General features: G+C 42.2%; 1 protein-coding gene and 1 non-coding gene across 2 annotated transcripts in view; one reads left to right on the forward strand and one right to left on the reverse strand.

Moving 5' to 3' along the window:
* Positions 1 to 25555, reverse strand: part of LOC126234715 (solute carrier family 22 member 7-like) — a 214088-nt gene that overhangs the window by 147640 nt on the left and 40893 nt on the right. The window contains exon 2 of the mRNA XM_049943463.1: positions 23973 to 24088. Within this exon, the coding sequence (XP_049799420.1) occupies positions 23973 to 24068 (96 nt within the window). The 5' untranslated portion in view covers positions 24069 to 24088. The remainder of the gene's footprint in view (positions 1 to 23972; positions 24089 to 25555) is intronic.
* Positions 2207 to 2281, forward strand: Trnas-cga (transfer RNA serine (anticodon CGA)). Its single transcript has one exon. It is a non-coding gene; the product is annotated as a tRNA-Ser (tRNA).

Genomic DNA, 25555 nt, shown 5'->3' on the forward strand with positions numbered 1-25555 from the left:
GGTTTCGATACTGTGTCGTGCAACGCTATAGCGACGTAGGCCGGGCCTGGCTGTTTCACCAGCCGTGCGTCAGCAGCACTTGCAGAACGTACACAGAGCTATATTACTGATATCGCTATCGGCTTTGTTCTCCGTGCCAGCCTGTTTCAGTGGCCTTCATTGTTCACTTGTTTAGCGATAGTGGACTCTGAGTTCTGTAGTGGTTCAGAAAGTGCCTGACGTAGGACAGAAAACATTACTCACGGCCGGCGGTTATGGCCAAGCGGTTCTAGGCGCTTCAGTCCGGAACCGCGCTGCTACTAGGGTCGCAGGTTCGAATCCTGCCTCGGGCATGGATGTGTGAGGTTTAAGTAGTTTCTAAGTCTAGGGGACTGATGACCTCAGACCCATAGTGCTTAGCGGCATTTGAACCATTACTCACTGCCTCACTCACAACGACTACAACTGCGCTTGTGAAGGAAGATGCCAGGTGAAAAATGTCCGGACGAGATCTTAATAAAAATTTTACAAAAGTTTGGTTTGAAGAGAGTACGAAAATGTGTCCAGAAAGCGTCTGTGTTGGACTCGTGTTGTAATGTGCACAATTTATCATGTACCGGGTGATCAAAAAGTCAGTATAAATTTGAAAACTTAATAAACCACGGAATAATGTAGATAGAGAGGTAAAAATTGACACACATGCTTGGAATGCCTTGGGGTTTTATTAGAACAAAAAAAGTTTTGCTAGACGCGTGAAAGATCTCTTGTGCGCGTCGTTTGGCGATGATCGTGTGCTCAACCGCGACTTTCGTCATGCTTGGCCTCCGAGGTCCCCAGACCTCAGTCCCTGCGATTATTGGCTTTGGGGTTACCTGAAGTCACAAGTGTATCGTGATCGACCGACATCTCTAGGGATGCTGAAAGACAACATCCAACGCCAATGACTCACCGTAACTCCGGACATGCTTTACAGTGCTGTTCACAACATTATTCCTCGACTACAGCTATTGTTGAGGAATGATGGTGGACATATTGAACATTTCCGGTAAAGAACATCATCTTTGCTTTGTCTTACTTTGTTATGCTAATTATTGCTACTCTGATCAGATGGAGCGCAATCTGTCAGACATTTTTTGGACTTTGTATTTTTTTGGTTCTAATAAAACCCCATGTCATTCCAAGCATGTGTGTCAATTTGTACCTCTCTATCGACATTATTCCGTGATTTATTCAGTTTTCAAATTTATATTGACTTTTTGATCATCCGGTATATGCAGCGAAGAGGTAGTTTATCGGTCCTACCCTAAATGTGAGGGACAGTCAAATGAGAGCCGAACACCCTCTACAATGGACCATTAAATGATTCCATTCAAAAGTGATCATCTCACACGTAATACATTTATGCCTCTGGCGGCTCCTCAACAGCACTCACTCTTGCACTTCCTCGTCCGGTTCAAACCGCCGTCCATGCATTTTTTTCTTCAGGACTCCAAAGAAATCATACTGTGAAATATCTGGGCTCTACAGAGGATGTTGCAGTGTTTCCCAACCAAATTACTGAAGCATGGCCTTCGTCCGACTGGCAGTGTTGAAGCGGGGGTTATTGTGTAACAGGATGATTCCGTCCAACAGCATTCCGACAGCCCGAGGGCAACCAGGAAAGCCAGCAATGGAAACATCCCACATGTCCTCTGCCAAAGAAATCCAAAGCCGTTCGCAGAAGTTCCGGTAAGATCACGTTGACCTCCTTCTTTGAATGCAGGGGCCCTCTACTCGTCGAGTTCCACGAGCATGGAACCACAATCAGTGAACAGTGCTATGAGGACACTTTGCAGAAACTGTGATGAGCCACAAAGACCAAAACGTCCAGGAATGCTGTCGGACAGAATCATTCTGAAACTTCCTGGCAGATTAAAACTGAGTGCCGGACCGAGACTCGAACTCGGACCTTTGTCTTTCTCGGACAAGTGCATAGATCCCGAGTTCGAGTCTCGGTCCGGCACACAGTTTTAATCTGCCAGGAAGTTTCATATCAGCGCGCACTCCGCTGCAGAGTGAAAATCTCATTCTGAAATATCCCCCAGGCTGTGGCTAAGTCATGTTTCCGCATGTCCTTTCTTTCAGGAGTGCTAGTTCTGCAAGGTTCGCAGGAGAGCTTCTGTACAATTTGGAAGGTAGGAGACGAGGTACTGGCGGAAGTAAAGCTGTGAGGACAGGGCGGGAGTCGTGCTTGGATAGCTCAGTTGGTAGAGCACTTGCCCGCGAAAGGCAAAGGTCCCGAGTTCGAGTCTCGGTCCGGCACACAGTTTTAATCCGCCAGGAAGTTTCATATTAGCGCACACTCCGCTGCAGAGTGAAAATCTCATTCTGGAAACATCTTCCAGGCTGTGGCTAAGCCATGTCTCCGATATATCCTTTCTCTCAGGAGTGCTAGTTCTGCTAGGTTCGCAGGAGAGATTTTGTAAAGTTCGGAAGGTAGGAGACGAGGTACTGGCAGAAGTAAAGCTGTGAGGACGAGGCGTGAGTCGTGCTTGGGTAGCTCAGATGGTTGAGCACTTGCCCGCGAAAGGTAAAGGTCCCGAGTTCGAGTCTCGGTCCGGCACACAGTTTTAATCTGCCAGGAAGTTTCATATCAGCGCACACTCTGCTGCAGAGTGAAAGTCTCATTCTAGAATCATTCTGTTGTATGATACCACCCGTCCCAACACGACATATACAGCACCAAGGCTGGATGCCAGCGATGTGGTTGAGAGACATTGCAACATCCTCTGTACCACCTGCATCTTTCATTGTGTGATTTTCACATCTTTGGTAACCTGAGGAGAGATATGCGAGGACGTCGATTTCAGTCGAACGAGTAAGTGCAAGGGTGGTTGTGGGTCCGCCGGCGGCCGACCGCGTTCTCCCAGTGGGATAATAAATGTCTTAATGCGTGTGTTGATTACTTTTGAATGGAACGATTTCATGGTCCCGTTGTGGCGTGTGTTCTGGTTTCATTTGACTACCCCTTATATCTCCCAGCAAACCGCCAAAGGCGTCCGTTGAGCTGAAAAAATAGTCATGTGAGTAAATGATCAAGACTTAGAGAAGCACGTATAATGTAGGTCAATAAAATTAACATATTTAAGGATAGTAAATAAAGAAACATTAGTTGCTTTGTACACACTTTGCGCTTGGAAGAATACATTTTGTGTTGTTCAGAAGAGATCTCCACCCCCTCGTACTCTTACCGATTTGTGGACACCCCTGCAGTATTCATGGTGACAATTCCCTCCAGCTTTACTTCAGACATTAGTCGAGTCCATGCCGCGTCGTGTTGCGGCACTTTTGCGTGTTCGCGGGGGCCCTACACGGTATTAGGCAGGTGTACCAGTTTCTCTGGTTCTTCAGTGCAAGAAACGGCAAGGTTTTCATGGTTGGCTTACAAAGTTTTAAGTGTCTAAGGAAAATATGTGTTCAGCTTGACTGAAAGAAGGGATTGGTTTATAGGGCATACCCTGCGGTGTCAAGGAATGGTCAGCTTGATAATATGTGAGAGTGTGGGAGTGGGTTAAAATTTGCAGAGAATGACCTAGGTAAGCTCGTTTAAATGGATGCGGATTTCAATAATTATGGTGGGATACAGAGGCTTGCAAAGGTTTGCCTAGCGTGGAGAGTTGCATCTAACCAGGCTTCAAATAACAACAACAGGGAGTCACAAACTTTGTCAACTACTGTATTCCTTATTTATTTAGCGACTTGTTTCGAGGGAATACCTCATCTTCAGGCTAAATGGCATTACAAAAACCATTTTACAATAAGACCATACCGATGTTACATAGTATCTTCAGAAATGCTATGGTTATCCTGTGGAAGAAGAGAAGACTAAGTAAGAGGCGATGTCACCTTTGAAGCTGGACTGATGTTTACATGAAAATGTTTTGTAACGGTCACTCACTTTGTTCTTTTGGCGTGGCAGTCTCGTTGTGATGCGCTGAGGTGTTTCCATTTCCGTGGCTCTCTTGGCTTTCTTGGTCACTGTTCACGAATTTTTACTAACGTAACAGGAACTTGGAAACACGATCACAAACAAATCTTGAGTGCAGTGGACAAGACGGCGGTTGAAATATGGCTGGGTTCCATTTGACTATCGATTTGTCGATGTATGTGGTGTCAGATGTTTACATGTCTTCTGCACGTCTTGTTATCGTATTACACATGCAGGTTGAACACAGCATGATATAAACTATTTATTTTAGATGTTTCTAAGCTATTGCTGGGGCTAGAGTCAAACGACTGTCATGTTATGTACCTTTTATTCTAAGAGTTCTGTAGCGAAATTGGAAAAGAAATATGAATTTATGAAGTCTGTCATTTCATTCAGGATCTCGTTACTCCCCATGTGACCATGGATGAATATTTTCATTTCTTCCAAGATGGCCATTTTCCAGCTCTTTTCGAAATTATGTAGTACTTTGAGATCGTTGTCTATTGTAACACTGTGTCCTGTTTCATTTATTTGTTTCGCTAAAGCTGATTTATTCGGTTTGGCAATTCTGAAACAGTTAATTTGTTCTTTAAAGCGTGTTTTAAAATTTCTTCCCGTTTGGCCAATTAATATTTGTTGCTATGACTGCATGTAATTTTATAAGTTCCTGATTTGTTAAGTTTCTCTGTGGGATGTGAGATGTATCAGTTTCTTTTTTAAGTTGTTATTGGTTTCAAAGTTGATCCTCATGTCTGTTAAACAGCTTGGATATTTTGTCTGATATGACGCCTAAATATGGTAACGTTATGTACTTGGGTTTTTGGATGTTCTGTGAGGGAGCTGTGTCACATTGTTTGTTGTTATTTTTTGTTGTGCGTTGTGATAGTGTGTCTAGTTCATGTTCGTGATATCCATTATTATGTGCAATGTACGATATTTGATAGTGTTCATTTCTGTCTCATAGTCGGCAGCAGTAAGTGGGAATTTCTGTGCTCTGTTTAACAAGGATCTGAATGCAGCTTGTTTATGTGAGTTGGGATGTGTTGAAGATTTATTAATGACTGTGTCTGTGTATGTTGGTTTTCTGTATACATTGATATTTAGAGTTCGGTCTGCGTTGCTTATTGTCATGTCTAGAAAATTAATTTTGTTATCTTTCTCATGTTCTACGGTGAATTGGATGTTGTTGTGTAAATTATTGAATTTGTTTAATAGAGTTTCTATTTCTTCATCAGTTCTATTGTATACCATGAATGTGTCATCAACATATCTGCAGTAGTGTACTCATTTCTGGGTTATTATGTCTTTGTTGTTGAGAAGTTTATTTTCAATGTCGTTAATGAAAAATTCTGCAATGATTCCGATTAGAGGACTTCCCATTACTAGCCTACATCTTGTTTGTACATTTTGCCATTAAATGTGAAATAATTGTGTGAAAGAACAAGCTCTGGCAAGTCTATTAAGTCAACTACTTCAGCTGTGGATATAGTCTGACCTTTTAATAAATTATTTTTGATTATATTTAGGTAGCGATAGCGGTAATTTAAAAAAACCTTTACATATTTCTTGAGACAGTCACGGTCGAAAAATAGTCAAAATGGCTTCAAATTCGTACAACTGTATTTCACTCAAATCAAAAATGAGTTTGCTATACTTATGCTGAGACGAAAAGCAGTTCAAGAGATAGACTGGGTCGGAGAGTTGCATCAAACCAGTCTTCGGACAACAACGAGAAACAACAACAACTACAACAATAGCTCCATTCTGTACAGCTGTTAATTTACTCAAACTGATAATGAGTTTGCAATAACTATGCTGAGATGAAGGGGGCTGCAAGGAATAGGCTATTGTGGAGAGTTGCATCAAAGCAGCCTTTGGACGACAACAACAACTATCAACAACAACATCCATTCCATACAATTGTTATTTTACTCAAAGCTATAATAAGTTTAAAGAACGTTTGTAGTAACGACCGTGCTCATGCATGATACGTTTCAAAACAATCCAGAAATCACCTAAGTTTGGTTATCGTGAGCATACACTGATGCACGAATGTCTTAGGGGCAATTCAGTTGGCTGTTTTCGGAACTGACTTTGTAACAAACATGGTTGTTTGTGTCCATGTGTCTCTGGACTTATAATTTCTGTCGCGGCATATATGTGAGTCACTAGCATCAAGAACCGTTTATCGTCCCAGGATATCCACGAAAACTGAGGTACAGGATTGCATCTCAATTCTGAAACCTTTATTGCAAGCACCCTCACATGCAGCCGGTGATTGTCTTTGTGCAAGGCGAAACGAAAGTTTTTCGCATCACCTTAATCAGATTTATAACTAAAAAGTCTGTCCTTTATTTTCCATGATATCCCGAAGTAAGCTTTTCGAAGAGAATGTCATCAGCGTATATTGTTTAAACATTTTCGTTATAATTTATTTTGTCTTCGCCATTCTTTGTTTGGGCCGTTCATTGATGGCCATTACATTTATATGATCAGTGTGGTGAATTCATTAACTCCATTCACTTAATAAGAGTTAAAGAAACCATGAGCATTTAGGAAATGAGTCACTTTTCTAGTTGTGTTATTCTTCACTCACACGCACTCCATCAGCCAGAGATCCGTCTACAACGTTCCGTCATGTCTCCGTTTCGCGCCCATTCATTCCAGGCTTGCTTCTGAAGCTAAGAAAATTTCGTATACGTGCCTCTCTATTTTCCAATCGCCCCGCCTTAAACTTACTGAAGCTCCTAAACCAAGATATCTATTTTCTCGTATATATTCAAAAATTTGGAATGGTGAGGCCATGAAGTGCTGATAGGCTGCATCTGTCGGCTCAGATCGAGATCGGCTTGCTTCTACCCGTCACTGTTACCAGTGCTACTTCATTGAAAGTGTATCAAAGACTGCTCACAGGTGTTTTTGTTACCTTTTGTAAAGATACCATTGACGAGTGTCTTGTCTGGTGTGATCTTTTCTTCGATTTACGCTTTACTAAATTTTTCACATTATTGATGTGCTAGCTGGTTAGGAAGTTTGTTGAACACTAGACGCAACATTCTATGGGCAGGTAGACATATCGGAAGGATAGGAGGTTAGTGACAGATAAATAAGGAACCTAATCGCCATTTCTGTTGGTTTTGCGATAGGACGTTAGCTGATCTAAAATCAGGGGTGTGATTTTGTTTTGATAAGATGCATCTAGCAGCCATTTATGTTCGTTAAGATCAATAAAGACTGAACTGGAATGATTAGACATTGATGATACAAAACTCTAGTTAACCCACAATTCGGGCTTTTGTTAACTCCTACGCCAGAGTAAGGAAAATAAACAAATATATGATATTAACTTTTTACCCATGGCTTCACCCATGTACGAGAATGACAGATGTATTGCACACATATGTATCTGATACCTTGCCATACAACTCCATAGAGGATTTTAAGTTTACTTGTGGTACTATATCGCGTGGCATGCACTTAGGTCCCGAAAGACAAAAATATTGGCCCGCTGAAGTGCTGATTGTCACACTTGATTGACAAGCTGAACTGCACAAACAAAAGGCAACAACACCAAATATTTTTTAAGTATTCCAATCGAATACATGATGGTACATGTTTTCAACAACCAGAAAAAATTTAAACCGATTCCCTAATCTATCTCCCTCTTAAACCTGTCTCTTCCCACTTGCACCTGCCTCTCCACAACCTGTCCCACCCACCTCCTCACAACCTTATTCTCTTTCACCGGCCTTATAACTGTTGTGTACGACAACATACACAATGGTGAGGAGATTTGGGCTACATAGTGGTGCAGAAACTGTCATTGTCGGAAAGCTAGACAGAAGCAGAAACGATTAGCGAACAAGTTAACACAGTAAACAGAAGATTTACTTAACTTGTATTTCTCCAAACGAACGAAGACTCATTACAAATAACAGAACAAGAAACAGGGCCCAGCTTTCATTGTCAACAAGGAAGAGATTCTCTGTACTAAAGCACGAACAGTGGAGTTAGAGCGGCGCTTAGGTGGCGTCTGTGTAGCCTCACGTAGTGAAGAGGTTCCACGCGCTATCCTATATTATGACGGCAGAGAGCACCCATAATCCAGAGCCGCTGAAGGCATGGCTCAGTAGGCGTGAACTATTAGGTTCGCTGGATCCCACATAACTGTTGCCGGTGTCTGATGAAAATTTGTAATTCCATTGCCAACTGTAAGACAGTGATAGGGTGGTATCGATAAATGAGATCACACTCACAACCTGCCCCTCTTCCACCTGCCTCATCCCCCTCCCCACCTTCCAAAAACACACTCTTCCACTTCCACCTCACACCCTCACCCTATTCTATGTCATACCTTCTTCCACCTGCTTATTCACACATTCTTTCAGTTACACCTGCCCACTATCCATTTTCCACCTGCCTGCTACTCCTACACTCTATCCATTCTCACCCCTCTGTCCAACTCTTCCTCTCTCCGTTCATCTCTTCCTTCCTCTCAGTCAACCCGTCTCCTCCCACTCACTTCATCATCTCCTCCTCCTCTTCTCTCTGTCATTAAACAAAAACCATTGGTTTCAGGAGTTCAGTGAGAACAGGTAATACATCATCACTGAAATTATTTCCACCCTTCTATATGTGTTAAACGTATATTGAAATGATTTTTGTTCAATATGCATGATATTAACGCAATTCGGAAGAAATGATTTTTGTTCAATATGCATGATATTAACGCAATTCGGAAGAAACTAGAAATTTTTGCTTTATCTGCTTTAGTGGACTGATAGTCTGGTGCTTATTAAAACTACGTACACAACATGTCTCAGTACTACATACTTTCATTTCTCAGGCTGTACTCTCCTAAGCGAATGCCACGGTCAAGAATAAAATAGTTTCTTTCTCATTTACTATCCTGTGGCTTTATTGTATCTATTAAACCTTGCCTGTTAACCTAACAGAATCCGAGAAAAGGAAAAAAGACACGTATTCAAAAATGGTTCAAATGGCTCTGAGCACTATGGGACTTAACAGCTGAGGTTCTCAGTCCCCTAGAACTTAGAACTACTTAAACCTAACTAACCTAAGGACATTACACACATCCATGCCCGAGGCAGGATTCGAACCTACGACCGTAGCAGTCGCGCGGTTCCAGACTGAAGTGCCTAGAACCGCTCGGCCACACGACACGTATTCGATTTAGAATTTCAGATAGGTATTCATTTTCAGCTTGACACCAATGATCTACACAACGTTACTTAGCCAACGGTATTTTTCCTTCCCCCATTGTGGAGGAAATCAGGGGACGTAAAAATACAAGTAAACCTAGGGAGAATGAGGGTAACAGTCAAACGAAAAACGTCGCCAGTGTAATTGCTTTTTAACTGAAATCTTTATCATCCTTATGAGCGTTTTTGGAACCTGAAATCCAACAGCTCCACATCCATTTTCAGTTTCGACCGGATTATACGACCCAAAAATAAGTGATTGAAGTGGTCACAGACAATTTCTCCCTTGACTCCCATACCACGGGAAAGCATGTCTAATTACTCTGCTGAGATATTTGTGGTTGAAAGAAGGAGTTGTGGTTGAAAGATAGAAGTGAGAGAACGTCATTCTTGGATCTGAAGCTTTTACAAAAAAAAACATGAGATCTTAATACATCTTACCCATCAAGTCATATCCTCTGAGGTGACCAAAGTCATGGGACAGCGATATGAACGTATACGGGTAGCAGTAGTATCGCGTACACAAGGTATAAAAGAACAGTTCGTTGGCTGAGCTGCACAGTGCCAAGAGAGTGCTGAGAATGCCAAATTCCACCTCTCACCACGGAAAACGCTGTGGCCGACGTCCTTCACTTAACGACCGAGAGCAGCAGCGCTTGCGTAGAGATCCCAATGATAACAGACAAACAATGCTGCGTGAAATAACTGCAGAATCAATGAGGGACGTACGACAAACGTATCCGATAGAACAGTGCTGCGAAATCTGGCGTTAATCAGGAGTCGACCGACACGAGTGACTTTACTAACAGCACACCACCTGCTGCGCCTCTCCTGGGCTCGTGACCATAGCAGTTGGACCCTAGATGAATGGAAAACCGTGACCTGGTCAGATGAGTCCCGATTTCCATTGGTAAGAGCGGATGATTGGGTTCGAGTGTAGCACAGACCCACGAACGCATATACCCAAGTTGTCAACAAGGCACTGTACAAGCTGGTGGTGCTCCATAATGGTGTGGGCTGTGTTTATATGGAATGGAGTGGACAGGGTTGCGTTCGGCCACTTGAAGACAATCTGCAGCTATTCATGGACTTCATGCTCCCTAACAACAATGCCATTTCTTAGGTGCACAATTGTTCGTGACTGATCTGAAGAACTTTCTGAACAATTCGAGCGAATGATTTGGCCACCCAGATGGCTCAACACGAATGCCATCCAACATTCATGGGACATAACAGAGAGGTGAAATCGTGCACAACGTCCTGCACCAGCAACACTTTCGCAATAATCGATGGCTACAGCCCACTTCTGCAAGGGACTACTAGCGACTTGTTGAGAGCACGTCGGGTTGCTGTACTACGCCTGGCGAAAGTGCATATATGTGTATATGTTATGGCGAATTAGCGTAACAGATATGCAGAATGAAAACATTTGTCAAAAATTAGAGTTGAAGTGAACCTACATTTTGTGGAAACCCTGGTTTATACTATCCCTATGTAGTAGAGTTGTGTTAAAATGTTTGGTTTATGCTACAACTACATAGTTTATCGTACTAAGTTACTTATTTCTCACTCTCAATCGGCATCGACATTCCGATGTGCATGTGCCTACTTTCTGAAAAAAGTGCAGTTTGCTGTGTGGTACAGTAGAATGTGTGTCATTCAGGAGTCTGATACAATCAAACAGAATTTTTACGAAAGTCAGCACATGAAGTGTCCTGCAAATGGGTGTTAATTATAATTATTTTCTTTACAGTTTCCTCACTAAACACGTTCTTTTTAAGAGTCCATATGGCATTTGTGATAGGGAGCACTCTTTCTGCAGCAGCATTAGTTCCAGGTACAGCTAGTACAAACATAGTAATGAGTTACAAATTTTTGCAGCTGATATCTAGGATGTGGGAAATGATAGACGATTTCTCAGCAGCTTATTAAACGATTCTTGATTCACGGGTTTTCACTTTATATATATTTCTAACGTGGTTCACTTCCTCAAAAATTCGTCTTCACTCTGCTAAAATTTTAAAACTTTGCTGAACCATCTTCCAGAGAAGAGAATATTTGAGTTGAATCCGATTAAGTGGTTCCAGCACATGTAATTGGTAAGCCCATTTTTCAATACCGTCAATTAATGTTTCACAAAGTGAATTTGAAATTTCCAAGAAATCAGTGTCTTTCAGCAAGTCATCTTATTGCAGTGTACTTATTAGAGACTGAATTCTTCCCCGATTTTATTTTGCTTATCAATATTTCTAACTCCTCCGAAACTTCAGCTGCTAACGTAATTCCTGCCTCATCAATCCTTATTGCTGATGAAACATTTTCAGTCCGCTCTGAATAAAATAAAGCCAAGGATGTGATCACTAAAGAATGCTTTTAAGATAGTAGGGCATTGTTCTTAAGACAAAATATAAGGTTTTCGTCCCCTGTATATACACATAAGTAATTCTGTTAATTCTCCAAGGAAAGCCATCCGCTTTTAACAGTACCAAGCACCTGTTTATATTCCACTTCAGGAAAGTCTCGAAACTCTTTCAGTCCTTCATCACGAATGGTTTAAATTTGGAAATGTTGAAACATTTTATTCACAATGGTTTCTATGTCTACTGGCGGAATATTAGCACTAGTTTTTATTGCATTACGCACCGTGTGCTCTGTACAAATTACACCATTATGTAGCTCTTCAGCAAAGGCTTAAGTCTTGTAAAAACATGATTTTATTCCTTTCCTTCTACAACTCCAAACTTGGTGTTGCAGCTGTCACCACAGAATGCAATTATTTTATCCTTCAGATGAAATTTATTAGAATTTCCATTTGCCATAATATCAGCCTTTCCACCTGTTATGTTCCGGAAGTCTTTCACCTTTACTTGCCTGCTCTTAACTGACACAAAATATTGAAGAAACATTATCATCAATTTTACGCTTTTGTTATTAGAAGTAATCACCATATCTGAAACGTACTTCACATCTTTCAGCATCTCACAGATCTGACACAATGCGTATCGAACCAACACAATTACTGTTATAGATTCACACTTTGTTCTGGACTAGGTAAATATCTACTCAGACAGCTTTTTGATGATCGCAGCAGTATAGTTCATTGAACTGTTTGAATTGTTAAGTTTCATTGCATGAAGGCTAGGCGATCTTCCTCAGCAGCAACACGCTTTCTTCGTCTTTTGTAATGGCTTCTTTTACAAGTCTTGTAACAAAATACATCCTACTTTGTGAAGAAGTTTTGATTGAAACAGGAAGAGGAAGAGGAGGAGGAGGAGGGGGAGGAGGAAGAGAAAATTAATGTTTAGTGTCCCGTCGACGGAGCACAAGCTCGGATTAGGGAAGGATGGGGTAGGAAACCTCATCGTCCATTTTCATAGGAACCATCCTGGCATTTTTCTGAAGCAACTTAGTGAAATCACGGGAAACCTAAATTAGGATGTCCGGACGCGGATTTGTAACGTCGTCTTCCCGAAAGCGAGTCCAGTGCGCAAACCACTGCGCCACCTAGCTCGATTGTTTGAAACAGTTACCCTGTGTTTCTTCACATTAATGTTTTTCACAACACGAGTTCGACCTCCATGGTCGAGTGAGAAAGTTCGTTTACACAATGTGCAAAATATTTCTCGCTTTGCTGTCCTAATTACAGAAATGGAAATTCAGCTTTAATTTTGCCAGGAAATAAACCGCTTATTTTGTTCGGTGGCTTTCCTGTGAAGAGTTTTCAGCGTATCTCATCAAGTAACATAACTGTGACTCGAACGGTCTAAAACCAAATTTTAAACACGACCACGTGGAACAACAGACAATGCGTATAGAAAATGGACATGGAAAACTACTCGCCATTTCGAAGTACCAACCAAAGTACTCAACAAATCAGCCTCGTTGAGTCTATTTCAATCAAACAAGTGTTTTCTTTATTCTTTAAATGTGATCACATTTGTCCACCAGCTGCTAATTCTACACGTTAGTTAAAATCACACTGTTTCGAAATATAGGGGACGGTTAATGAAAAACGAGACAATGTACTGTGCATCCCAAATGTGTTTTGTTGGGAATATCCTGTGAGAAACTGGACGTCTGATCACCCTGATGTGTGTTCCAGATCTCCTTCTAAACCAGTGGGTTGATTTTAAACAAACCTTGTGCAAGTATCACTTATTGTCTGGAAGCACGTACTGCCGGCGTAAGAAACATCTTCCACTGGATTGGGAGTGGTGTGAAACCTGGGTTACATGGAAGGTAAATAGAGAGGGGGTAGAGGGGGGGGGGGGGTAGAGAGAGGCAGAGAGAGGTGGGAAATTTAGAAATTTGTGGTAATTTCTAAGGGACCAACCTGCTGAGGTCATCAGTCCCAAAGCTTACGCACTACTTGATCTAACTTAAAGTAACTTACGCTAAGGATAACACACACACACACACACACACACACACACACATGCCAGATGGTGGACTCGAACCTCCGACGGGGGTAGCCACGCGAACCGTGACAAGGCGAGAGAGGTGGGAGGCGGAGTTGGATAGGGAAAAGGGTAGGAGGAGATGGACGGACAGAAGGGAGAGGAGGAGATAGAGGGGCAGGAGGATAGACAGACAGAGAGGGAGGAGGTGATAGACAAAGTGAGGGAGAAGACAAGATGTTTGCAACATATGTGGCATACAAAGGGCAGAAAGCTAGTCATATCACATATATACAGGGTGTCCCGCCTCGGAGTCATTAAGCGCATTATCTGTGATGTTTAGACAGGTACTTGCAATTTCACGAAGAGAAACCAGTGCTAGAGCAGTCACAGCACCTCCCTGGCCTCCTCTGGCTGCTACGACGATGCAGCAGCGCTGCTGAGTCGCTACTGGGGTATTGGTTGTTCTTTGTGTTTCGTTGTTTCTGTTAATGGTGCTTCAGTAAATATTTGCAATATTGCTTTCGAATATGTTACTGGAGTCAGCCCGGAGTACTACTGCTTCTGCGAAGACCAGTGTCGACAGTAATCATCGACCTGTTTCCCGTTACAAACAAGTCTAGTGCTATTGTGTGAATGCATTGTGTCGCAGCTAAATGAATTTGAACGTGGGCAAATGTTGGTGCTCGTATGGTTGGTGTTTCTGTGACCAAGGTAGCCGAAGTGTTTGGTGTGTCAAGAGAAACGGTATCGCCAATTTATGCTGCATACAGGAGAAACAGAAAAACATCATCCACTAAGTAACACCGCGGACGGTAGTGTGTGAAATGCCTGGCCTAGCAGGCCAGAGCGGGTTAGGTTGTGGATAGGGGCCAAAATAGGTTGCTGTCAACATACAAACTTTATTTATCAACACACAGTATTACAACAAGAATTTAAAACACTGAAAATTTTAATCGACCTCCTTGATTAGCTTTAGATCGGCTGAAGGCCACACTTAAAATGGAAGACACAAGGCCTAAGCAAAATCTTAAATACAAGGTTCTTCTGGAGGTTTCACCCAAGAATCTTTTCTAAGTCTTCAGTCTAATCGGCTGAGGGCCTTAGCAATCTAATTTTAATGGAACTTGCCTGGAGGTCGCATATTAAGCAATAAGGAGAGTTTCAATCAAAAGGCAGAAGGCCTTATCTTAAAACATTGAATACAAAATTCGGATGAAGGCCCATACAAGCATCACAATCAAGCCTTAAGGACAAAACAAGAACATTAATTTAAGAGATGTTAAAACATGGCCGAAGGCCACACATCAACACAATAATTTAACGGCTTAAGGCCTTAAATTAAGATTTGATGTAAAATTCGGCTAAAAGCCCCAAATAAGAAATAACAATCTTATGCCTAAAGGGCAAGAGAGAAACATTAATTCAGTATATATAAAAACTCGGCTGAAGGACACACATCAACCAAATAACTCAAACAGAGAAGTTACTATGTAACACACAGGGAACGGTGCTCAGAAGTTTCTAAGGGTCGGCCTGGGATTGTGACACTAACGCCCATTTAGTTGAGACAGGCAGCCTGTCCAACGACTTCTTAATTTGGAGGCAACCTAACCGACAGACAGCCGGGCGACAAATCAACCAAATCAGTTCCGCTCCATGCAACCAGTAAAACGACCACAAGATTTCAATACAATGACACACAGAATACTGCCGCCCACAACGACTAACAACACCTCAGCTGTCGAACTATACGCCGCGCTGGACAGCAACAATGCGACGAGGGAAATACACTGCCTAAAATTACGTCAACGACCAGGGCAGGTAACTGGAACATCAACGGCCACAAGGCAGAAGATACCATTACTGAACCTCAATAATAGAGAATAAATTAAGTTAAATTCCACAGGAAGACGGCTGGAATCTTAGCCGACTTAAGGGGCTCCGGAACGCCCTATACTTGCAATGTTAAAATAACGCTTATAAATTACATCTTTCCTCACAAAGTATTTGAGGTAGGAAGTTGAACTTTTTACAGATTATTTATTGGAATATGGGCTACAACTTAACACAGGGATTTTACAAAATTTTAGTTCAGTTATTAAAGATGATTTTTTTTTCAATTGTAATGAAAATTCACAACATTTTTTTGCAATTTTTTATTTATATATTCAAAAATATACAGTTTTTTGGAAAAAGGCTGTGTTAAATTATGCAGAAGGTACTGTGTAACATTTACTGAAAGTTTGAAACAAATATGTTTGGAAGATCCTTCGAAAACATGTAATTAGTATGAGAAAATAAAAGTTTTGGGAATCGAGCGACAAACATTGGATTAACGTTTTAGCGCATTCCAGGTCCATACGATGGATTATCTTCATCCTCTGCAAACTCCTCCTCCAGCTTCCTCTTGTTCCTCCTCCTGTTTACTCTTGCTTGTATTTCTAGACTCTTTACAGCCCTGTCTGCAGCCCGAAGGCGTTCCTTGTCTAAAGCAAGCATCGCTCGAACCATGTTAGAACCTATCTTCATTCCCATATTTCTAAATACCTTTGGCTTTCCAACATTTCTTCTTTTCTTAAAAGCCTTCAGAGGATTTCTAATAACTTTACTTTTACTCATTATTATACTTCAACAAAACAGAGACTCAAGAAACAGAATTAATTACGAATATTTTCGAGATAACGACAGAGTAAATAAACATGAAACAATCGACAATCACACCAGCGATATATATTGAACCATCACAGGTTGTCCACAACACATACTTTATCTCACATCACTAAAATGTACCTGATGAACACGGACGTTAATAATAACACCATTTGACAGCAGTTTAACAGCGCCACAGTGGGTCACGCCCATGTAGAACACAGTTCAAAAAAAATTTAAAAATAGTTGTAGTCTTCGGAATTGAATAAATTATATATCTATTAAAAGGTAATAGTCTGCAGATTCAGAAAACGCAAAAAAGTAAAAATTGAACTTTTCATGATTTTGAGCCTTTCCGGAGCCCCTTAAATACACACATGTTGTTGCTCCCCGGTATGTCCCAAAAGCGACAACCACAATCAAACGAAGAAATGTAAACAGTTGAGGCTCGATAGTAAGTTAAGTGAAGACTCAACTTTCATGTCCAAGATGGGTGGGCGGCGAACTTCGTAGCACTCGCAAGCAGCGCCTCGCACTCCAACCGTGCGTGCACGCTGCCAGCGGCTCCAGCCCGACCTAGCGTGGCGGGGACTTGTTTGCTGCTCCACTCCAACCGACCGAACGGACTGCTGGTCCGTCGCAACTGCACTGCTGGTGCGACTCCAACTCATTGACTTCCTTCCGACGTACGACGTCCCGGATACACTGGCTCGGACCCAACCATGCAGAGGGAACACAACCGACATCTCTCCACAGGAAGGAACCGACCCAAATACACATCGTCGATGAGACGGCCGACCGAACGACCAACAAACGGTCTACGCCACTGGTACTGGCTGTGCGGACCTCACAGGGGCTCTGTGCCCGACTGCACTGGCGCTGCGTCGCGACCGCTCTGCTGGTCCTTCTCCAACTGACTACCAGACACACAACGACCAGGAAATACTATGGGTCGCCCAGAGATAGTACGACAGTGCACTTATCGATACGCGCAGCTGCTGCCGCTCACTGGCAGGCAAGACAGCAATTCAGTGACACCAGTAACTGAAATGACGAAGTGGCCATACGGTAAAAACAAGATGTTAAATAAAGATGGCACGAACATGAGCCACGCACAGCTCTGTATGTATTGAATAATAGAGACCGACGATCATTGAAGATGATTATGACGAAAAATAAGAAAACGTCAGCTGGAAGTCATTGCAGAACTGAATGTCACTCTCATGAACCCTGGCCGGTCGGTGTCGCCGAGCGGTTCTAGGCGCTTCAGTCTGCAACCGCGCGACCGCTACGGTCGCAGGCTCGAATCCTGCCTCGGGCATGGATGTGTGTGTTGTCCTTAGGTTAGTTAGGTTTAAGTAATTCTAAGTTTTAGGGGACTGATGACCTCAGATATTAAGTCCCATAGTGCTAAGAGCCATTTGAGCCATGAACCCTGTCCGCATCAAAGTACCACGAAGGGAGCTCCATAAGCACGGATTTACTGGGCTAGCCCTAATTCCAAAATCAGTCATCAGTGATGTAGGTACCTGTAACACGAAAACGTAGAACCGAGCCATAAAATCTGGACTGTGGAGCAATGGAAGAAAATCGTTTGATCGGATAAGTGTTGTTTCACACTGTTTCCGACTTCTGGTAGAGTTTACTTCCCAAGAGTGGAACATGGAGTGATGCAATAATAATTTGGGCAGCCATATCGTGTTATTCCATGGGCTTCATGGTTATTCTGCAAAATCTCACTACTTCCAAGGACTATGTGACCATGTTGGCTGATCCGGTCCATCCCATGGAACAAAATTTTTACCCCAGTGGCTACCACAGTCACCAGACATCCATATTACTTAGGTTTTGTGATCTATTTTGTAGAGATGGGTCGATGATTGCAGCCACCTCCCATCATCATTATCTGATCCTGCCTCTATTTATCAGGAAAATTGCTATTAGATTCACTTGAAACCATACAGGATCTGTATTTATTCATTCCGAGACGACTGGAAGCTGTTTTGAATGCCTATGAGTTTTCTGCAATGTATTAGCATGGTAATGTATTGTATTTTTGTTGTTTGCATAGTTTCGTCCAACCCCTGTATTTATGTTCTGTACTTCCTTCTGAATTACTCAATCGATTTCGAACATGTATCACACATACCGCTTACTGTCTAAAAAAAAAGCATTGTGGGGGTAAGAACCACCTACTACCCATTGGGGTGTGGGTGTTTGGGAAAATGGGGTGACATAAACAGATGAACCGAGAGAGAGAAGTTAAGAGAAGATGGACAAAGAGAGGGGGGAGGAGACGGATATAGACAGTGGGAGGAGGAGGTCAACCGAAAGATGAGGTGGTGGAGATGGACAGAGAAATGGAGAGGAGGAGATAGACAGAGAGATTGGGAAGAGGAGATCGTCACAGAGGGGGGGAGGAAATGGATGAGACATGGTTTCTACTTCGAAATATGAAACATTACTTATCGCATTTTCACCTACATTGAGCAACTCTTCAAAATATTCCCTCCATCTGCCCAAGGCATCCACAGGATTCACCAGCAGTTTTCCTGACTGTCCAAAATACTTGTCATTTCCTTCTTACCTCCCTTTCGAAGACTGCTAATTACACTCCAGAATGGTTTTCCAGCAGCTTGACCCATAGTCTCCAACCTGTTTCCAAAGTCTTCCCAAGATTTCTTCTTGGATGCTGCAATTATCTGTTTGGCTTTGTTTCTTTCTTCAACATAACTTTCTCTGTCTACCTGAGTTCTAGTATGTAGCCATTTTTGATGCGCCTTCTTTTTCCTTTTACAGGCTGCCTTGACTGTGTCATTCCACCAAGCTGTTTGCTTCATCCTACTTTTACACACTACTGTTCCAAGACATTCATTAGCCACTTCTAGTACTGTGTCCCTGTACCTTGTCCATTCCTTTTCCAATGACTGTAATTGACTACATTCAACTAACTGGTACCTTTATGAGATCGCTGTTATGTACTTGTGCCTGATTTCCTTATCCTGAAGTTTCTCCACTCTTATCCTCCTACATATGGACCTGACCTCCTGCACTTTCGGCCTCACAATCCCAATTTCACTGCAGATTAAATAATGATCAGTGTCATCAAAGAATCCCCTGAATACGCGTGTGTCCCTCACAGCCTTCCTGAATTCCTGATCTGTTATTATATAGTCAATGACAGATCTGGTTCCCCTGCCTTCCCAAGTGTACCGGTGAATGTTCTTATGTTTAAAAAAGGAGTTTGTGATTACTAAGCCCATACTGGCACAGAAATCCAAGAGTTGTTTCCCGTTCCTGTTGGCCTCCATATCCTCTCCAAATTTACCCATAACCTTTTCATACCCTTCTGTTCGATTTCCAATCCTGGCGTTAAAATCACCCATGAGCAGAACACTGTCCTTGTCCTTTACTCTAATAACTACATCACGAGTGCCTCATAAAAACTATCCGTCTTATCTTATCTGTCCCTTCACAATGCGAATATACTGACACAATCCTAATTTTCTTGCTAGACACTGTCAAATCTATCCACATCAGTCGTTCGTTTACATACCTTATTGCAGCTACGCTGGGTTCCATTTCTTTCCTGATGTAAAGCCCTACACCCCATTGTGCTATTCCTGCTTTGACTCCTGACAGGTAGATAGACCTTGTATTCTCCCACTTCCTCTTCTTTCTCACCCCTTACCCGAATGTCACTAACAGCTAAAACGTCCAGCCCCATCTTACTTACAGCCTCTGCCAGCTCTACCTTCTTCCCAGAGTAGCCCCCATTGATATTAATAGCTCCCCATCTCATTACCATTTGTTTGCCAAGTCGTATCTTAAGAGTCCCTGGTTTGTCAGTTAGAGGTGGGACTCCGTCACCTTCAAAGGTCCGAGGCATTTTGCTCTGATTGTAGCCAGCATCATATTTAAAGTACCAGGGAAGCAGGTTGCTAGCCTTACTTGCCCCGAGTCCCATTGGGTTTTACCCCTTACGGCTGAGGGACTAACCGGTGGATGTGGTAGTCTTTGCCGTATGAGCACAAAGGTGACCACGACTCAGAATATGTCCGAGATGCCCAGCCTTATTCCAAAGTAACTGGTATCCCGACTGTCGGTATCACTTACTTGGCCACTCATACGTTGCCCGTGGTTCATGAACTAGGACATGATTACAGGAACCCACACCATGAACCACCTGACATCTTAATGTGAAGAAAAATGATCAGATGTGAAACTAATGATTGTACGGCTTTCAAACGTTGCCATTTGGTCGAAGATGAAGTACATGAGTACACATACACAATAAAAATATTAATACTGTCCTAAAGCTACACCTACAATGGCATGCTGAATTTTTCATAAGGAATCTTTTTTTAAATAAAACTAACGTTATCAATGTTCTACGTCTTTATTCTTCATGTCTAATTATTTTTCACCTTCCCCTCCCTGCAGGTAGAGGCCGCCAAATTGTAACGTATAAACTGATAGTGTGTAACGTAACTATGTCGGTGCTTGAGAAACAGCGTGCTGTAACCGAGTTTCGAATTTGAAGAATTCGTCCACACATACAGCCCCCTCTCGTTCAGCATGACAATGACAGACGTCATACAATCGCAGTGACATCTGCAGCAATACTACGCTTTGGTTCATTCTCATCGATCATCCTCACGACATGCCCCCACCAGATTTTCATCTCTTTCCAAAACTTAAAGAACATCTTCGAGAATTGTAGTAGGGAAGGCGAATGGTCGACTTAGGTTGGTTGGGAGAATTTTAGAAAAATGTGGTTCACCTGTAAAGGAGACTGCGCATAAAACACTAGTGCAGCCCATTCTTGAGTACTGATCGAGTGTTTGGGATTCACTCCAGGTCGAATAGATCGAAGACATCGAAGCAGTTCAGAGGCCGACTGCTATATTTGTTACCAGTAGGCTCGAAAACACACAAGTATTACCGAGATGATTCGGGAAGAGGGAATCCCTGTAGTGAAGGCGACGCTATTTTCGAGAAACGCTGGTGAGAAAACTTAGAGAATCGGCATTTGAGGCTGACTGCAGAACGAGTCTATTGTCGCCAACGTACATTTCACCACGAAGATAAGAGAAATTGGGTCTCGTACGGAGGCATATAGATAGCCGTTTTTCTCTCTTTCTATTTGAGAGTAGAGCAGGAAAGGATATGACTAGTAGTAGCACGGGGTACCCTCTGCCACGCACCTTACGATAGCTTGCGATGTATGCGTGTATGTACACAACTGCCCATTAACATTTCTACACCAACAAGAAATGCAGATAATAAACGGGTATTCATTGGACAATAATATTATACTAGAACTGACATGTGATTACATTTTCTCGCAATTTGGTTTCATAAATCCTGAGAAATCAGTACCCAGAACAACCACCTCTGGCCGTAATAACGGCCTTGATACGCCTGGGCATTGAGTCAAACAGACCTTGGATGGTGTGTACAGGTACAGCTGCCCATGCAGCTCCAACACGATCCCACAGTTCATCAAGAGTAGTGACTGGCATATTGTGACGAGCCAGCTGCTTGGCCACCATTGACCAGACGCTTTCAGTTGGTGAGAGATCTGGAGAATGTACTGGCCACGGCAGCAGTCAAACATTTTCTGTGTCCAGAAAGGCCCGTACACGACCTGCAACATGAGGTCGTGCATTATCCTGCTGAAATGTAGGGTTTCGCAGGGATCGAATGTAGGGTAGAGCCACGGGTCGTAACAAATCTGAAATGTAACGTCCACTGTTCAAAGTGCCGTCAGTGCGAACAAGAGGTGACCGAGACGTGTAACCAATGGCACCCCATACCATCACGCCGGGTGATACGCCAGTATGGCGATGACGAATACACGCTTCCAATGTGCGTTCACCGCGATGTGGTCAAACACGGATGCGACCATCATGATGCTGTAAACATAACCTGTATTCATCCGAAAAAATGACATTTGCCATTCGTGCACCCAGGTTCGTCGTTGAGTACACCATCGCAGGCGCTCCTGTCTGTGATGCAGCGTCAAGGGTAACCGCAGCCGTGGTCTCCGAGCTGATAGTAAGCCGGCCGGTGTGGCCGTGCGGTTCTAGGCGCTTCAGTCTGGAACCGCGTGACCGCTACGGTCGCAGGTTCGAATCCTGCCTCGGGCATGGATGTGTGTGATGTCCTTAGGTTAGTTAGGTTTAAGTAGTTCTAAGTTCTAGGGGACTGATGACCACATATGTTAAGTCCCATAGTGCTCAGAGCCATTTGAATCATCGACGTCGTTCTAAACAGACAGTTTATAAAACCATTGAGAACATCGAGTTCGCCACTAAATCTGGAGACAAGAAGAATCGCATACCAGTTAAGAGTGTTGCTGCTACTGCACTTGTCGACGGACCTTGTCTTTTCTGTGGTTGTAGACTTAATTTTAGTATTGACATTAATGATACTTCCGACCATGGTAATAGTTGGCTCACTGTAGCCATTGTACGTGGAGGTACGGGAGTTCCTAACGTACCTGGACTTGAAAGTTTTGTTGATAGAGACATTATCGCGTATCGTACCTACCATATGGCAGAACTTGCAAATAAAGACTTTGGTAAATCAGCTTTTATGTCGCTTTCTGCATTGTCTTTGTATACTCGTAATAAGAGAAAAATATCTGTAAATTAGTCTGTATTCATTTGGATTAAAGGTGAAGGAGTATGTGAATATGTAAAGTTTGTTGGTGACTGTACTTTGTATTTTCATAAATAAATTCATCTGTATGCAAACTGATCTGTAGCGTCTGTAGCACGTCATCTTTGTGGTGTAGCAATTTTAATGGCCAGTGGTGTAGTTGTAGAGGATTTCACTTTGGTAGTGAGGAATCGGTGCAAGCGGGGGTGAGGTTGTGGCTCCGTCAACAAAGTCAAACATTCTTTCAACAAACTGGTGTCTCGTTGGAAAAACTTTGCTCGTCACCATGGCGCCTGTGTTGAGAAATAAATATGTAGACTTGAGGAATAAAGATGTAGAATGTTAATAACCTTTGTTTTATTTAAAAAGTTTTAAGAGTTTTCAAATACAAAACTGAGAGACATTGCTTTTTAGCACAACTTCGTACTTATAGGTCCTTCACTCCATTGTACTGCCGATGAAGAGGGATAAGTTTAATGATTTAACGATTGCTAAAGCTGATATTGGGACTTCTCCTTCCTGACGTCCATATCTCAATCTTCGCGGCCATCGTGAGTACTAGGAAAGCATTATCGGTGTTCTGTATGTCTTACATTTAATAATAACTGGAACCTCCATTGAACTACGTAATATTGTCACGTGATTATGTAATATTATCATTACCTGTAAAGATTGGTGCCATACAGACAAAAAATTTGTCCGTCGTTATAACACGAGCACGAGCCACCATGGTCAACCACAACACGTACAAATAAAGTACGAAACTTTACAAACAACTAAACAGTTTGTAGTACGAAATTTCCATTTAGAAGAATAAGGAAGTCAGTATTATAGCCCATCGTTGTGTAGTCGTTGTGACTGACTGTATTAGGATCTATGCTATGTTTTGAACTATAAAATACCAGGATAAAGTCAACTATATTGGTTAAGTCTTCCTCTAGTACTCCTGCTCGCCACAACCAACAGTTTAAAGCATTATTTTAAGATCAAAATTAATATTAGACTGCTTTAGCAAGTAATAATCGCGCTAAGAAATTGTGAAGATGATTTCATTAGAAAAAGAATAATTGGTGTGAATGCATTACAGACCTGTTGGATGATTGACTCGATTCCTGGATCAGTAGAATCTTCGGGTACTGGAATGTTAGCATCTTGTTTCCCCTGAGTGCTCGTTGTACAGACCATCTCCAGAAAGTTGTAGGGTCCTGTAAATAATTTTGTTGACTGCAATTTTATGATTTTGCCCCAAGTAATTCACACAACTAATGCAAAAAATTTTATTGCAAGAATAACAAAAGAGAAAATGATTATTGTTCTCCCGGAAATAAAAGTTCAACTCTCATTATTAAACTAAGACCAACGTTTTTAAATAAATTAAGCGTTGCAGCTTTGATGATACGTTCTCACATCTTCAAAACGTAACTGTTTTTCATAAAGGTCTGACAACGCTCTCCTTTATTTTTAATCTCCCCTCCTACAACTTTGCCGCTGCTGATTCAAGATCCAGTTCAGTGCTCTTCAGCTGTTAAATCAATAAAATTATCTCTAATAAATATTCAAAATCTCCTTTATATCGAAAGTGACGTCCATCAGAGGGATAAATTCGGTTTGTCCCGAAACATCCAAAGTGCAGTCATGAAATTTGTGACATATTATCCCACATTGTGGCATCAAGAATGTCAGGCAGTTACTCATGGAAAAAGCTAATGGATTAATTTGACACTGAAAGCTGGGAATAGGAACAACGCTTCATTATTTAGCGGACACAGAGTTCCTTAAAGAAAAACACGAAAAGCACAAAACACATAATTTTATGTGTATTATGATGTGTGTTGAAAGAAATTAAATTCAAAGAGAAAGGTAAAAACGGCGCAGAATATGATTAATTCGACACACCTCCAAAACTGATCAATGACCTGTGACTTTAAAACACAAAATTAATCTCCAATGAAGTTCTCGATTACTTCTTCGTTTTCATGGACATCTGGCTCTCATAACAGAACATCTATATCTTTGGTTGATGCCTCTATGAAAGTTTGCGTTCGAATTAAGTCGAAAATGAAATTGTGGTATATTGAAAGAGCCTCCTGGCATGCAAATTTATTTACACTGAAGCGCCAAATTAACTGATGACAGCATGTGTAATCAAATACAGAAATCTGTAAATAGACAGAATACGGCGCTGCGGTCGGCAACGCCTATATAAGACAACAAGTTTCTGGCGCAGTTAGATCGCTTACTGCTGCTACAATGGCAGGTTATCAAGATTTAAGTGAGTTTGAACGTGGTGTTATAGTCAACGCACTTGCGATGAGACACATCATCTCCGCGGTAGCGATGAAGTAGGAATTTTCCCGTACGACCGTTTCAAGAGTGTACCTCGAATATCGGGAATCCGATAAAACATGGAATCTCCGACATCGCTGCGGCCGGGAAAAGATCCTGCAAGAACGGGACCAATGATGACTGAAGAGAATCGTTCAATGTTACTGCAAGAACGGGACCAATGATGACTGAAGAGAATCGTTGAATGTTACAGAAGTGCAACCTTCCGCAAACTGCTGCAGATTACAATGCTGGGCCATCAACAAGTGTCAGCGAGCAAACCATTCAACGAAACATCATCGATATGAGCTTTCGGAGCCGAAGGCCCACTCGTGTACCTCTGATGA

The sequence above is a fragment of the Schistocerca nitens genome, chromosome 2, assembly GCF_023898315.1.
Source record: "Schistocerca nitens isolate TAMUIC-IGC-003100 chromosome 2, iqSchNite1.1, whole genome shotgun sequence".
Taxonomy (NCBI): Eukaryota; Metazoa; Arthropoda; class Insecta; order Orthoptera; family Acrididae; genus Schistocerca; species Schistocerca nitens.